We start from the raw sequence: 17534 nt of genomic DNA on the forward strand, positions 1-17534 counted from the left end.
GGCTGTGACTACTCTGTGTCCTCCTCAGGGAGCTGTGACCACCCCAAACCCCTCAGGAGGCTGTGCCTGCCCCAACCCCCTGGAGGGTCTGTGTAGTCTCTCCCCAGGCACAGGGAAAAAGCTATGGACAAACATAGGTCCCACTGAGCACGGAGCAAAAGAGGTTTTATTGGGAATTGGTATGAAACAAGCACAAAATGTGGCTTGTGCTGGTGTTCCACATGGCACAGGTGTGAAAATGGATTGGTTATATCCCCGTTTTCAGGCTGATACAAAAAGGAATACAAAATTAACTCTTTACACCTATTTGGTGTAAATTAGGTTCTACAACATCAGGTACCTCTAATAGCAAACAGCAACAGGGATTGAGGCCAAATCCTTATTCCCTGTGCAAGTTATTCCTCACCCCAGTGGAAAAAAAGAGGGATAATACTCCTAATCCTACCTTTCTCCATCACATTAAATATAAATATCTCTGTGGCTCCCAAAAGCTTAAAGTAGTAACTCTGGGCAGAACTCAGAATGAGCAGTGAACACTGTCAGTGCATAGCCAAAAACAGAGCACGTTGCATTGCTGTGTATAAATTCACACTTCATCATCCTCCTAGAAAACATTCTCAAAACATATGTTGCTTCTTGTTGCATTGTTGAATCGTTCCCAAAGTGTGTGAGATGCAGCTTGGTTAAGTATGGGATGAGTAATGAATGTTTAATGTGATTAAAAGTCTTTCAGGTAACTTAAAAGTTCTTCAGGAAAAGAAACAGCCTCACAGGTTTTAGAACAAGCAGTAACAACTTTTTTTTTTCTTTTTGAAGAATAAAATTAATTTACAACATTAGTTTATCAAGAAAAATGTACAGTCTTTTCAACTATATACTTTACAAGATGCTTCAGATCTGCTGTGTCTTTCTATGGGAGGTATATCTTACAGAATTATTTGGCTGCATTATAAGGCAATCAGTGAAAACCACTTTCTTCCACAAGAAACCAGTCACAGGCAAGATGTAATCAGGTGGTTATTTGCAGACAATTTCTGCTGACAGCAGCCAAACTATGATGCATCATCTTTATTAAAATGTAAAGAAATGTGCTTGAAAGAGAAAGGCGTAAACTTGTATCCTCCCCCGGAGTAGAATTTGTTCTGAAATTCCACCCTGAAACGAGAGAAAACCACGAGAACATGTACATGAATCCAAGTTGGTATGGGACAGAACTGTACAACACAAGAGGCAGAACAAACCCAACCCTAATCCTCTCACTTGTTTTCTGTGCAGCTATTTAACCTTCCCCTGGCTAATTTCATGTTTCTCAGGAGACCCAAACCCACTGAGCTGTGCTGTAATCACTCATTTCTTTCTCCTGAGCTGTGCCTCATGTTCATTCACCATCCCTGGAGGTTTTCAAGCTGAGACTGGATGTGGCACTTAGTGCCACGGTCTAGTAACCACAGTAGGGTTGGACTTGATAATCTTGGAGGTCTTTTCCAACCTGGTTGATTCTATGATTCTGTTTGACCAAATAAATTACAGAGTGAAACCATCCAGTGAGATAACCAGACAGCAATTAAAACTACTTACTACTATTATACATTACTAAAAGCTGCATTACTATAAAGAAATGTACTCACATAGTTTGCACCAAAATCAACTCTGAATGTAACTGACCTTAATGATAATAAGCCAATGTAATACTTGAATTCATGGAAAATCACACTCAACTAAAAGAGCACTGAATGTGATTAAATATATTTATTACAGAGCATGAGGCTGTTGAATTTTAACTTTTCTTGTTCATAAGGCACCTAATATTTTGACACAAAAATTCCTTTTAAACCAGCTGAAGTGGTATAAAGCACAAAGGAACTTACCAGTGAAGTCGTATAGCATGGAGAAAAGCAGAAAGGCCCTCCATGACCAACAGAATAAAAACTGTCAGAATCACAAACACAGCTGTAACAGGGACTAGTAGCAAGACCCCATAGGTTGTATCCACACGAAGGCCCTTCCTCAGCACCATCTGCCACAGAACTTCTGACAACTCTGTTGGAAACCAAAAGGTTTTCATCACTGATATTGATAGTACATTCACCCAGTGAGCCACTCTGACCTGTTCACCCCAGTTTCACCAGTACTACAGGACCTGCCTAACATGGGAACTGTAAACATCCTCCACCTCAGGGAGTTGCTTAAAGGTTCATCTCAGTGTCAAAACCAGATCTACTAATGGCAACATGAGTTGGACTAGATGATCCTCAAGGTTCCCTTCCAGCTTTGATTATTATTCTGTGCACATTTCACACTATGACACTAAGACTTTACAAAGTGCCTATAAACCTTCCAAACTGGGCAAAGGATGGAAAATAAATGGTATTGTGCCTAATAATACACTCCTGTGTGGTGTAACACTGCAGTCATATCATCAGTCTCCTTACACACAAAGCAATCAATTAAGACAATCACTAGAATCCAAACAGTAAGTCACAATTTTAGTCTGGAGACTTCCATAGCTCATGATTACCTTAAATAAGGAATAATTTTAACATTAATTTCGTAGTAGTATCACTTAAACAGGTAAACCTCCCCCTGACAGGATTAAAAATCAAGACATATAAAGAACAGTCAACCAAAGAAAACCACTTACGTGCGTGAGCAAGACTCAATGCCCAAAGTCTCAGGTATGAGGCTGTGTTAGAAATGCAGCCCAGACAGTATTCAATGGTGTGAATCACTTGGTTCATAAAAACATCTGCAAAATTAAACTGCAAGATAAAAACACATTTGTAGCCATGTGAACAACATAAAACAAAAACATTCATCTGCAAATCTTAGTATACAGGGAAGGAAAATTCCACTGAAGGGCAATACATTGATTTTGTACCAAGTAAAAAAAAAAAAAAACTGCCATGTATAAGATGCTATTTACAGAGACAACATTAAAAAAATCAGATGCTACAGTTTTCCACTTAGAGTTTTCAATTATTATATCACATTCTTTGTGGAAAACATAAATTGCATTCATTATCAGCAAATAATTCAAGAGTTTTCAATTAGTATATCACATTCTTTGTGGAAAACAAATTGCATTCATTATCAGCAAATAATTGGGAAAACTAAGTACTAAAACCAGCCCTGGTTCTAATTATCATAGAATCATATGATGATATATGATATCTATGATCTTATCTCATATTATTATCATGTATGATAACATCATTATATTATTATAGGATAATAATTCCCATTCTTTTCACGTTTACAATGTCAATTTCTGCAGCTTTAAAAGCAGGATTATCACTGTTACTACTGACAGAAAAATAACAACACAAATACTGTCAGCTGCAAATATCTGTGCTTGTTGCTATTAGTCTCAAGACTAATATTACTGCACATTTCAACACTTAGTTTGTATGAAATTGTGACACATTTTGTTTCAGCAAACAATGCTTGTCTTTTCTATATGTAAGAAGCAGAAGTTACTACCCCAGTGAGGCAGGAGCTGTACATATTCTGCACATTAGGGAGCTGAAGCAATTTTTTGTCTTTCAATTCACATGAGATCAGTGGAATTTGCCAAGACCTTTAAAAATTTACCCAAACTAAACAGCAGCAATAGCTGAGGCCTAGGAGTGTTGCCCAACCCCCCCCCAGCAATAATCCTCATCACAAGATGTAATGTGCAGACATAAAAAGACTTTTGTCCAGATAAAAAGCCAAGATTAGCTAACAGGAAGCTGAGCAATCACCACCTCACCTTAAAAATCCATAAAACCATACAAACCTCAGGATTTTTACCCCACTCTTCAATGTAAGAAAACCTGAACTCTCAGATGCAGAGTCCTGTTTGCAAATAAAGCACTTTTCCTGTTCTCCACTGCAGATTGTGGTTTACTGTAGCAGCCTGAACACACCCAGAAATCATGATCCAAAAGCAACAAATAAAAATAAACAAACTGCATTCAGCATCAAGTTAGCAAAGGTTCAGCTGATTTTCCTGAAAGCTTCCAGGCATGACCAGGTTCTCGGATTGATTTCCCACTTCTGATCTGCTTTTAATGACAAACTAGAGAGTAAGTAAAACCATTACCTCCTCTGCATCCCCCTCTCTCTGCCCACTGTCCAGGTGACTGCTGCCTTCTTCCACATCATGACACCTCAGCAGAGAAAGTTCTTCTTCACTTTCTTTTCTGACAAGCTTGTAGCCACTCTACAAAATGGAAATTATCATCTCTTCAAGCAGGATCCCAGTGTCATTTTTTAAACTTACTTAAACCAGTTGCAAGCAAAAGCAAAAAGATTTAAAAGGAACAAAGTACTATGATGTATTGCAGTAAAAAACTTTCCAAGATGAGCAGAAACTAGTGATAGGGCATGGAATGTTAAGGTGTTGGAATGGAGCGAGGAATGGAATGTTAAGGTGTTGGAATGGAGCTTAGAGATCATCTAGTCCCTGCCCTGGGCAGGGACACCTCCCACCAGAGCAGGATGCTCAAGGCTCATCCAACCTGGAATGAACACTGCCAGGGCTGGGGCAGCCACAGCCTCCCTGGGCAACCTGTGCCAGTGTCTCACCACTCTCACACAAAAAACCCTTATCCTTACTATCTAATATAATTTGACCTTCTTTCAATCTATACCTGTTACTCCTTGTCCTGTCACTATAGTTCCTAACAAAGTGTCAAGGAGTAATGGGATCAAACTGGACAGAGGGGAAATGAAGGTTAGATACACAGAAGAAATTCTGTTACTCTGGTGAGGCTCTGGCACAGGTTGCCCAGAGCAGCTGTGGTTGCCCCATTCCTAGAAGTGTTCCAGGCCAGGTTGGATGGGGCTTGGAGCAACCTGGGCTAGTGGGAGGTATTCCTGCCCATGGCAGGGGTTGGAACTAGAAGGTCCCTTCCAATCCAAACCATTCCATGAAATATGCACTAAGCACATTATGTGCAGTACAACATCAGCTGAATTCTACACTGAGGAAACCTGTGAGTGTATCAGCACTTACCCTGTACATTCTTATGCCTCGACCTCCGCTGTGCAACCAGTATAAATAAAGTGGTTTCCCAAACAGCATTACAGGAACACAAAGGAAAGCAACACTAAGTAAAAACCTCTGCAGAGCAACCTGTTTGAGGGGGGAAAAATATTAGATTAGATCACAAAATCAAGAGTGGGCAAAGCCATCCCATTTTCCTTTACAGTATTATCTGCACAGGGAACACAGTAAGATCACTACTCACCTGGCCAGTGTAGCTCTCTGTTCCTCCAGCAAGAAACAGGAACATGTTAATGAACTGAATCAGGATACTGGGAGCAGTTGTAGAGTCCTCTGCAGAGTATGCCAACCATTTAAAGAAGATCATGAACACAAGGTAGCCAAAGATGCACATCATGAATAAAAGTTCAGGAATAAAAACTAAGTAAATATTATACATCTTCTTGAAATGCCTAAAAGATAAAAAGGGGGATGGGGGATTAAAAATAAGTGTTAAAAAGATCAACATGGCCCAAATAGGATTTCAGTGAAACAAAGCAGTACTCAGCACTGCCTGAGATTTCAATCCAGAACTGATTTCTTCATACTCAGTGACATCTCAATCAAGTATTTCAAGTGGAAATTAAGACATAAAGATAAATGTATCTTTCTTTAGCAACAAGTGAAATAAAATCTTGTATTTAAAATAAATGTCTTCAGGTTTTTTGGCACAATCCTGATCCATTAATAACGTCCAGAAAGACCTCTGCACTACTGTTTCTTCTTAAGAACAGTTTTCACAATTACTGTTTTCAAAAAATGACTCCAGTTTCTCTTAGCAGATTAACTGTTATAATTCAAGACTTGACAAAAAATACACCGTTAATATTCTTATAATTTCTTGTACTTACAAGTGGTTAAATAGCCCCAACACAACTCCAAATGTCATGTGAGTCACCCCAAAAATCACAGACATTTTCATCTTGAAAGAGTTTAAGAAAGTGAGACGGTTGCTTGCCAAGTTCCATATCTGAGGAAGAAAACACAAACCCAGCATTAAAAAGGGTGTAACAGAAGATATTGTAGAATCATAGAATTTAAGGGTTGGAATGGACCTTACAGATCATCCAGCCCCAACCCCCTGCCCTGGGCAGGGACATCTCCTCACTAGATCAGGTTGCTCAAGGCTCATCCAGCCTGGCCTGGAACACTGCCAGGGCTGGGGCAGCCACAGCCTCCCTGGGCAACCTGGGACAGTGTCTCACCACCCTCACAGGGAGAAACTTTTTCCTGATATCCAACCTAGACTTTCCCTCCTTCAGTTTGAACCCATTACCCCTTGTCCTGTCACTGCAGTTCCTAACAAAGAGCCTCCCTCCACATCTCCTTGTAGGCCCTTCAGATATTGAAAAGTTGCTCTGAGGTCTCCTCACAACCTTCTCTTCTCCAGGCTGAACAGCCCCAACTCCCTCAGCCTGTCCTCACAGGGGAGATGCTCCAGTGCTCTTAGCAACTTTGTGGCCTCCTCTTGACTTGCTCCAACAGTTCCATGTCCTTCTTATGCTGAGGACACCAGAACTGTGTGCAGTATTCCAGGTGGGTCTCAGCAGAGCAGAGGGGAAGATTCACCTCTTTTGCCCTGCTGCCCACACCTTTTGATGCAGCCCGAGATACAAATGGCTTTCTGGGTTGGATTATTGATTTCCTAATCTGGGAGAATGAAAAGAATCAACAGTTTGGCTCTATTATCACCTCACTGCTGGTGTCAATTCCTTCTCCACCCAACCTGTAGCTGTGCCTGGGATTGCCACAGCCCAGATTTGGGACCCTGCACTTCATTTGGTTAAACTTCATAAGTAAACCAGTATCCTTTCTCTACTGGAGACCAAAATTCTACCTCAAATAGGGATCACCACTGAAATTTGGGATTTGTGAAAACAATTAAATCTTCGAATTGGCAAAAGAAAAGCTCTTGTTGAAAGGAGAATGCAAACAGAAATGTGGTTTTTTTCATAGTAAGACTTATCCTTCTAATACACATACCAAAACCTGATATACAAATGACTGATCATCACAAAGGGATAATTGATGAGAACTAAACTAACCGGATCGATTCCAAAGGGATAAGCTCCATTGTATACACCAGAAATATTTGGATCCAGTGCTAAAAATTGATGAGACTTCAGATCCTCCTTGCTGCAGTGAAAGAAAAACCCAATCAGGTCTGATAGTGTGTGAACATAGTGACAACATACACTTTCCCCTAGAAAATATATTAATTGGAGACAAACTAATGCATCAGTATAAATCCCTAAAAAATATATTAACTGGAGACAAACTAATGCATCAGTATAAAGACAAACCACAACAGGATAGTTAAAACAGATGACCAGAAGGGCTAAATAAACTGTTGCAGGAAGAACATTTCTGGTTAGTTAAAACAGGTGACCAAAAGGGCTAAACTGTTGCAGGAAGAACATTTCTGGTACATGGTATAGCAAACAGACATTGCTACTCACTGCCAAACCTTCTCAAACATGGCTGAAACATTCCATCCAGATCCAAAAATATTTAATGACTTTGAAAAACAGTCATTATAGATCAATCCAGTGTATATGGAGAACAGCCCCATCAGCAAAATCACGTATCTGCCTTCAAATATCATCTTCACTATCTGTAAGTGTTGGAAAAAAGAAAGAATAGAGAACATGAAATGCTGTGTGAGCAGTGGTTATCTAGACATTTCTAAGAGAAACACATTTTTGGACATACAAAGACACCTAAACCCTAAAAAGCTCTAAAAACTAAACACTTAAAAACTAAGAGTTCTTGTGAGCAGCCATTAGGAATCTGAGCTTCCATGGCACACACTGAGGCTCCTCTCACTGGCATTGTTGCACTAACAAATAATCTTTGAGTCATTTCTTTCCTGGAGCTAATTTACAACCAGTTACACATTTGCAGCCACTCTTAGTTAAATATAATTGGAGATGCAAGTGTTCCTGCATTCCGACCCCACGTGATTAAAAAATGGCTAAAATGAAGCAGAATTAGTCTCAAACTGCAACTCCTTTTAGAAACACTAGAAGGATGGAATTTGAAAACCATTTCTTCCTCAGGCTGTTGCTGTACCCACATTCTGTACAGCACTCCCATCACTGAGCAGCCCTGGCACAAGGAAAGGCAAGTCCAACAGCATCAACTCATTGTTGTCTTTCATTCCAAACTTATTATTTACAAGTCCAACAGCATCAACTCGTTGTCTTTCATTCCAAACTTATTATTTCTGCCCTTTCCAAAAAAGTGAATAGTTTAAGATGTCACATTAATCTCAAGGAATATGGTGAGTTTAAACACAAAGTCCTCAAAGTCCACTCTAACACCTGTGCACTGAACAGCACTTTTCAGAAACATAGTGACTACTGAAGTGAAGTAAATGATCTGTAATTCCTCTTACCTCATCTTGTGATCTTTTAAACCTAGGGTGGTTTTCATACAGAATTATCAGGAGTGCAAACAGGAACATTAGCAAACCATGGCCAAAGTCTCCAAACATAACAGCAAACAAGAAGGGGAAAGTGATGATGGTATAGAGAGCTGCAAGGACAACACAACACATTTCAGGCACAGCACAGCAGCTCTTCTGTCTGCATCATACCTCAGCAATTCAAGACTTTAATCTCTCAAAGTTTTCAGCTTTAAGTCTGAAAGACATTTCCCCCACCTAATAGACCTTTTCCCCACACTTTAAGTTTAAACAGTTTGTTTACTGTGTATCCCATAGCAATGGCAACGTCCCAGCTGAGCTCTAGCTGCCAGTTCTGAGGATAATATGAGCCCAGGAAAGAAAAAACAGTTCTTTCTCCATATGTGTTTTGGCTTTGTATTATAATGTACATCTCCTGCACAGCATGACATAATCAACATATCTACAGGAATATATTTAACTAGTCTATCCAAGCTGGATTTTTTTCAAGTGATGAGCTCTGTGCTTCACTGGGATCAATACCATTACCAAAGTTTTGCCTTTTTACCCCTAAACAGCAAAAAAAAAAAAAAATTCTACAGCTATTATCAGCATCTTTAATGCTAAAATAACTCAGCAAAATCATATCTCATCACTACCTGGAGCATCATGTGCACTTCTGATGAGCTACTGAAACTTGAAAACAACTGTGTGGTTGTCACCATTTTGCCTTTACTAGTGAACAATTCAGCAAAGTGTTTAAATACTTAGTAGTTAAGGACAGCACAGCTCACACTTCAGCTCTCAGAAGGACCAACCTGGATTCACTTCCCCATAGCTTCCAACTCCATAAGCATCAACAATGTTCTGGAACCCTGAGGTGAATTTATTTGTACGTATCAATGTTGGAGGAGGTTGTGTTGTTGGGATGGTATTTATGAATGAAGAAATTGTAGCTCCACTCTTCCTCTAATTACAGAAAGAAGATACATTTACATAAGAATACTGTTAATGTAATCAAAGCGAAAACATTTGCTCTATCAGCAGTTTCATTGATCCTGAAATACCACTAAATTAAGCCCCAAGGTTAACATTCATCCCTTTGTGCCTCCTCTAGAAACAGATTGTGTACAGTGTTCTAATCCCAACCTCGTATGAAACACCAGATGAGACTCATCAGTCAGTATTATAAAACAAAGATTTGCTATTAAAATTCTCTCTTACAAAACAAAAGCCAACACAAGGGAACTGGCACCTTCTGCATGACTGCAAATAGCTCTGTGAGCCCAGCTGGATTCAGGTCCAACACAGAAGTTATTCACAAAGAAAACCAACACACAACACTAACTGAAGGCTGTGCTTGTAAAGAAATTCATGAATCAGCCAGGGTGGAAAAGATCTCCAAGATCATCCAGTCCAACCCTACTGTGGTTACCAGACCATGGCACTAAGTGCCACATCTAGTCTCAGCTTGAAAACCTCCAGGGATGGTGAATCTACCACCTCCCTGGGCAGCACATTCCAATGTCTGAGCACTCTCTCCATAAAAATCTCTTCCTAATATCCAACCTAACCCTCCCCTGGCAGAACTTGAGTCTGTGCCCTCTTGTCCTGCTGCTGGTTGCCTGGGAGCAGAGACCAACCCCCACCTGACTCCAACCTCCTGTCAGGGAGTTGCAGAGGGTGAGAAGGTCTCCCCTGAGCCTCCTCTTCTCCAGGCTGAACACCCCCAGCTCCCTCAGCCTCTCTTCATGGCACTTGTGCTCCAGTCCCTTCACCAGCCTCGTTGCTCTTCTCTGGACCTGCTCCAGCACCTCAATGTCCCTCCTGAGCTGAGGGGCCCAGAACTGAGCACAGGATTCAAGGTGTGGCCTCACCAGCACCGAGTCCAGGGGCAGAATCACCTCCCTGGTCCTGCTAACCATACTGTTCCTGACACAAGTTCACAGAGACCCAGACCAGCCTGTGCCTACTTCCAGTCTGGTTTTAATAATTCTTTTCTTTCCTTATCTGTCTAATTAGTTCAAGACAGAAGTTTTATCAGCAGTGAGAATTCAGCTGACTTACTGATCCTTCCTCCAAGGCAAAGCGCAAGTTCTGCAGATCAGCCACTGGGCACCAAACCTCAGCAATTAAACACTTATTTGTCACATCAAAACTGCACAGGTTGAGCACGTGGTAAATGGCTTTCATCTTCTTCACTTGGATAACCCACGTATAGATGGATTTGGATGCTTTACACAAGACTTGGCGTAGGTAATCCTCAGTTTTATGCAGCACCTAAAGAACATAAATATTTCACTGGGAACGTGCCAGTGGTTGTGCTGACCACAGCAAAAGCATCTCATGTGTCTAGTGCTGGGCCACATTTTCAGGAGGGCACACTGCTTAAAACAAAAGGCAATGCCAAGTGCCCTGAGGTTTAACAGACACATGCAAGGCAAGAACAGGGACGTGACACACTGTCACGTTCAGCTCTGAAGCTGCACATGTTTTAGCAACAGGTATCTAACGCTGTGATTCATCAAATAATTCCCTCTGGTGCAACAACTCCAGCAAAGGGAAATCTGTTATTTACTCACAGTATGAAGATCCTGAATCCTAACGTTTAGTCCTTCAACAACGGTCTGACGTTCCTCCGTGTTGTTGGGATAGGGATACACGTGACAGTGGTAGCTACAGACACACAAAGGTTGTGCTAAATAACCAAACTCACCCAAACCAAACCACCCATCCCTATGGCCTAGGCAAATCTGCCACACACCATTTAATAACCAGGGAGCAGATTCAGCTGAGGGAGTCAGTACTCTGCCTGTGCTTAGCCAGGACTGCAGGGAAAATGACTCACAGCACATTTATTTGTACACTGCAGAATCACAAAGCTAAATGAGGGGAGGGACAAACTGAACTTCAAAAACCTTGTCTAAAAATCAACACTTACAAGAAAGGAGAGCAGGGGAAAAAGCAGCTAGAAAATAACCCAGAGATAAAGAAATTATATACATTGATTTTACTTCTTACCAGTCACAAATCTTCTTAACTTTCTGGCCAATTTGTTCACCCCAATAGGACACTAAAAAAACAAACCACCTTGTGGCTTCACCCTGAAAAAGCAAAATGTTGATGAGGTTGGTTTTAACCAACAACTCCACAGTGATATAATGATAGAACAAAATAACAAACCTGAGTAATTACAGAAAGCTGTGTAAGTAACATTGACTTTCCACATTTTAGTGAGGATCAAACAATAAAATTCAAGTGTGTCAACATCCCTTTTACTTTTTTGTAGTAGAGAAAAAGAGAAAAAGGGTTTGGGGAAAATAAAAAAGAGATTTTACCATCTCAGAATTATTAGTAACAAAAAAGCCTAAAGACAATGTCACAAATCAGAAACAAAGCAAAAAAAAAAAAAAAAAAGTGACAGATTAGGCTGCTATAATTGCTGATCTGCAAAAAAGGGATTTTCTGAGTTCAGAGAAAAAACTTCACAGAAAACCAGCTGTACTTGACTCTCAGCCACTGAATGAAGCAGTAAAATGGCTATCAGAAGGCAAAGCACTCACAGACCTAGTTAATAAACACCCAAGCAGCCGTTTATGCCACGTGTTTTGACCAAGGAGCCAATGGTAAAGTCACTGCTATTCCCCAGTGAAGTTCTGCACTCATCAAGCTGAACCATGAAAAATTAACCCCCACTCCTAGAGTTCTGTTGACATCCAGACCTTGAATTTTACAGTCTTACAAGTTCTAACACTTTTAAATAGTTTTTCCTCCAAGGGCACTGGGAAATCACTTCCATCCTCTGTAGACAGACCTGAGCAACAATTCTTCCCAATTGTATGAAAAGTACACACAAAATAAACTGATCATTCCAAAGTTTACTCACTGTATCTGGATCTTCCAGGGACTCATCCAACTCTGCATAGGTAAGGATAGTGTAGCCTTTACAGACTCTCCAAAGCATTTTTTCAAACGCTTCAATTTTTGTTATGTGAACTAACCCAGAGATGAACCTATGGAAAAAGAGAAAGTTGAAAAATAAGTTCAAATCCACAAGAAAAAAGAAATCAGAAGCTCAGAGTACATCATCACTCAGGATCACCCAGTCAGAGTAATTTAACATCTGTCATGGCTAGAGGAGGAAGCATCACCCTGAACAGGAACTAACTGGTACCTAAAATACCAGTTGGCATATAAAATTTCTGTTTGGAAAATAAACAGACTGCAGGGCTGAGCACACAGCTAGAGTCACATCTAACCAGTTACTTCTGTGACAGTGAGGCTCTTTAATTGCTCCTTGGCAGGATACTCTCTCCTAAGGAGGCTGCAGACAGCAATATCCATTCAGCACTTTAAAGGGAGCACAGTGAATTATGCTACATTTACAGCTGACACTGCCAGGTGACTGAAACACTTGTGTTTATGCTAGCAAAAGAGTTTGAACAGCAGAAGGAAGTACTGATTTAAAAGATTTTCCTTTACACACATACTTGGCTTGGTGGAAGCTTTTTGATAGCTTTTTTTATCACTGTCCTACTTATCTCTTCAAACAATCTAGTTTTGTTGCAAAGGTACATTGAGGTCATAGAATCATAAAATCTAAGGGTTGGAATGAACCTTACAGATCTTCCAGTCCCAAGTCCCTGCCCTGGGTCAGGCTCTTAGCCTGTCTAGAACTGTTTTGCACATCTGTAATGACTACAGTCCACCTTTTAAGGGAACAACCCATTATTTACAGCAGCTCATCAAGCAGTTCTGAAAGAGCACACCCAGACAACCTGCCACATGTGGTCTGGCCCATACCTACCCCAGCTTGGCACCCAGTCTGTGCATGCAGTTGTAATCCACTAAGGGCTCGTTCTCCACAGATGGAAACTCTTCATAATTGGCATGTAAACGGGATTCATACTGGCAAACAAAAGAAAGACCATTCATAGCTTTCAGAGGAAAAAAAAACAACTTTCATTCCATTATTAGCCTAAAGAAAAGCTAATGAAGGAAATTATTTTGATAAAAATATAAAACCCCTTTCCATCTTCAATTCAGACAGGAGAGAGAACTTGGGATCTCAAGTGTACTGCCCTTAGCAATTACAGCCAGTGTTGGAAAATTACATTTCTTAGCACCATTTATGCATCAAAATAACACAACTACACCTTCCTTTTCAACTGGCACCAGCAGTAACAGTCAAAACAATTCACCAGAGAAGCTCCTCTAAATTCAGGGCTGCATTTTGCTGTGTGGATGGTCCCAGCCTGGCACAACCAGTAATGAGCAATGGACAGAGCTGCAAAGCCCAACACCAACTCAGGCACTAAACTACAACCCCTGACAACACCCAGCAAGGACACCCAACCCTTGTCAAACACCACAGGCAGTACCTCGGGTGTTCTCCTGACAAACCTCTGCGTGACATCTAACATGCACCGATATTCGGTCAGTTCCAGCAGGTTTCTCCTCAATTTTTCTTTGTTTTTAGTTATTTCCCTCAATTCTGACTCCAGCTTCTGCAGCTGCTCCTAAAACATGAAGGAAAACATGATACAGAATCAGTTACAATGTTTTGGGAAACAAGAGTAGAGTTAATTTTAAGCACATGTTAATTTGAAACAATAATGGGACTTTGCCAATGTCTTGATTAACTAAAGCTCCATAGGATTTATCCCTCAGCCTGCCCAAGATTGTATGGAGTAACCTTGATCCTCCACTGGCATCTGTTAATTCTGCTGTTCTGCCCCTCACTCTGCCCAAGTAATGCAGACCTGGAACTAGAACTGCAGACAGCACAGGGTGGAAGACACACATCTGTGCTGCTAACAGAACTACAACAAAACAGAATGTTGTTCAAAATTACATCTGTGCCTCCCAAGCTTCAACTTCTTATGCAACACCAGAGAAAGGATTCAGAGCAAGCAGCACCATGTTTTGCTGTGCAACCAGCACTGCAATGTGCAGAGCCTTGGGTATATAAAACTCCCACACACCTGGAAGTTTTGGAGGCACAAAGAGTCTTAGGTAAATCCCAAGGCAATAAATGAGGCTGAGGGACAACAACAGCAATTTGCCTGGAACAGTGTAATATGCTCATCCATCAAAATATAACAGCTGACTGCACATCCTGTGAGCTAGCACTGACCCTTTCACAGGAATTTTGTGCTGATATCAAAACCTCACTGGCAGGCTTGGAATTAACACTGGCATGAAGGGAAACTCCCAGACAAGAAAGGGAAGCAAATGCCTTGGCCCCCCTGCCACACCTTTATAACTTAAATCATAAGCAATGACAGCAAGTAATTAAGTCTGAAATTAAGCTCCAAGACCCAGAGCTACACTTTTGGCATCTGCTTAGTGGAAAAGTTACCTGGATTTCTAAAGTGTGTTTCAGCAAAGGTGCAGGAGGGGCAACATCTCCTTCAGGAAGTGGAATATCTGCCTTTTTAATTTCTTGTACTAAATACCCTGGAGCAAGAAGAAAAACAGAATCAGAAAGGAAACTGCATTGCCTTACACTTCCCAGTACACTGCAGAGTTGACCTTCAGCTGTTATTGATGGTGCTGATCACACTGCAGCATCAGGCCCTGCATAATATATTCACTCATTTTAACACCACACACTTGAGCCCTCAGAAATGAGGGGCTGACAGAGTGCTGGAGATAAAGCACACAGAACACTCCTGCCTTGAGAGTTTGCAGAAATAAGTGAACTTCAGAGTTCTCTGACTGAGATTTTCCAACCACAAGTACTTTGTAAGAAGCTTTTAACATTTCATAGTGCCCCTTTGTTGCTGCACAGTATCACTTTCTGCTAATCACACCATTTGCCAGCACCCACGTTCTGCTCACTGACCCATGGTTGGAATAAAAAGTGTTCAAACAAGGCAGCTTAGGCAACCTGCACAACAAATGCAACTCACACTGGGCAGGGAGATTGCCAGAATAGCTGCTGGCATGGTTTGGCATGACCAGCACATGTCTCTGACTGGAGATTCCAATTAAAGGAATCCTTCAGTGGTAACTTTTCCTCAGGATACACTGAAGACATCAGCATCCTGGCTGCAGTGCTCTGCATACCCTTCTCTGTTCATTAACTACCATGAGAACACAGTAATTACTAATAACCTGAGGTATTTTTGAGGGTGCTTGGAAGTTAAACTGTATTGAATTACACAACATGAAAAAAAACAGGGAATGTCTTACAGTCAGAGAGTAAAAATTGCATTTTCCTTGCTGAGTTTCAGGCAGTCAGTACTGAAATGGTCTTAACTATTTATCATCAACACATTAGCAACTCTTCTTCATCTCTGAGCCTAAAAAAACCCACCCTGTATTTAGTGGAAATAAGTTTCACAGCTCACAAAATTTTATACCATTCTGCAGCATTTAGGTCACACAAGACTAGGAAGATTACAGAAACCTGTAGCTGAAACTTTCATCTAGCTCCACTCTAGCAATGTAAACTCTAATAAAACCACAGGTGAGAAAGGGCAGACATGAAAACAAAGCTCACCAAGTATTCTTTCCATCTCTTCACACTTCTTCACTTCGTTCACATATTTTCTCTGAAATACACTTACATTTGGGTTAAGCTGAAGGAGAAGGACAAAATGTTTATTAGGGATTCAAAACAGCAACTGACCCTAAAAAACCACAGCTGTTTCTGTGCTTCCTGGAGACAACTTGCACATACTCTGTGTGCTATTTGTAAAGTGCTTTTCAAGTAAAAAAACCTAAACAGATTTAAAAAGTCTTCCAAGAGCAGAGTTGGTTTTATTAAAGCAGAATTATCCATGTCTTTTGCTGGTTGTACTCACACAAAACATTAACTACTGGAGAAACCATTTCTAACCCTATTTCTGCAGTGTTAAAATATTGCTGAAGGATTTCAAATTAACAAACCTTTCTACAAGCAAATTTGAGGCCATTTTTTCCACAAAATCTATTTGAAATATTCAGTTTTGAAGGAATCTTTTTACATACATCCCCAAACTATGAGTGTGCAATGTCTCTGACAATTTCTTCAGCTTTTAAATTATAACTAATGGGTTATTTCTAGAACAAATGGTGTGTCAGGGAATTGGAACTGGCATCAAAATGTTAAACATACATTCATGTAACAATTCTTACAGCTCTGCCTCCTCCTCCCTGCCACATTTACTGTTAATTTCAGTTCTCTCAGCTTTCCCTGCAAAGATTTTGCAACCTACATTTCTAATGTCTGTTTGGAAGACATTCCAAAGTCTCAAACAGCAAGCAAAGATCATAATTACAATGAGACAACACAGAAACAAAGTTAATTATTGCCCAACCCAACTTTATGTTAGGCAGGCAGGTAGTTTCCTCCAAGGTGAGCTGCTCCTCCAGGAACAGAAGTGCTTCACACAGCAATCTGTGATGCTGGAGAAACAAACCTACAGAGCAGCTGTTTCTATCAGGCTGTCCTGGGGTGGACACACCAATGAGCTGTGCACACACTCAGACTGAAGGCAGTGAGGTGCAGGGGGGGCAGGGGCTCTCCCATGGGATCCTGCTGCAAAGAACCCCAAGTTTGTGCTACTTCTATGAGAAAGGCTGGACACAGCCAACCCACAGCACCCTCCTGAGAGTGCCAGGAAGCCTCACTGGGTTCCCATCACCCATCCCTGGCCAGTGCCATACAGGGATTGGCCACACACCGGTGAGTAGGGGACAGATGGGAACAGAAGTGGTGCTGGAGTCTTCCACATAGAATCATCAGGGGTGCAAGAGACCTTTAAGATCACCAAGTCCAACCATTAACCTGCCACTCTGCTGTAACCCCCAAACCATATCCTCCAGCATCAGATCCAGATGCCTCTTAAACACTTCCAGGGATGGTGACTCTACCACCTCCCTGGGCAATATTCCAGTGCGTTGGAATTGTTGCCCTCTTGGAGGTCTTTTCCAACCCAGATGATTCTATGATTCAAACACCTTCAGGGATGGTGACTCCACCACCTCCCTGGGCCACAACCCAGTGCCTAACAGGGGGAAAACTCTCTCTCCAACATCTCCTCTGCCTCTCCCCTATCTCAGCTCACTGCCGTTCCCTCTAACCCTCTCCCCGCACGGCAGAACAGACCA

General features: G+C 41.2%; 1 protein-coding gene across 1 annotated transcript; it reads right to left on the reverse strand.

Annotated features, from left to right (window-relative positions):
* Window positions 1-813: 813 nt before the first annotated feature.
* On the reverse strand, window positions 814-16021 carry ATP6V0A2 (ATPase, H+ transporting, lysosomal V0 subunit a2; the record flags this gene model as incomplete). The annotated part of the gene is made up of 19 exons (XM_009078359.1): window positions 814-1155; window positions 1869-2040; window positions 2642-2759; window positions 4085-4204; window positions 5000-5119; window positions 5235-5442; window positions 5881-5999; window positions 7075-7165; window positions 7489-7643; window positions 8427-8566; window positions 9254-9404; window positions 10503-10715; window positions 11018-11111; window positions 11457-11539; window positions 12322-12448; window positions 13243-13343; window positions 13817-13954; window positions 14797-14894; window positions 15943-16021. Coding segments are annotated over 19 exons (2430 nt in total), but the record flags the coding sequence as incomplete, so codon positions are not given.
* Between the last annotated feature and the right edge of the window lie 1513 nt (window positions 16022-17534).

This window comes from Acanthisitta chloris, unplaced genomic scaffold (assembly GCF_000695815.1).
Source record: "Acanthisitta chloris isolate BGI_N310 unplaced genomic scaffold, ASM69581v1 scaffold9857, whole genome shotgun sequence".
In the NCBI taxonomy this organism is placed as follows: Eukaryota; Metazoa; Chordata; class Aves; order Passeriformes; family Acanthisittidae; genus Acanthisitta; species Acanthisitta chloris.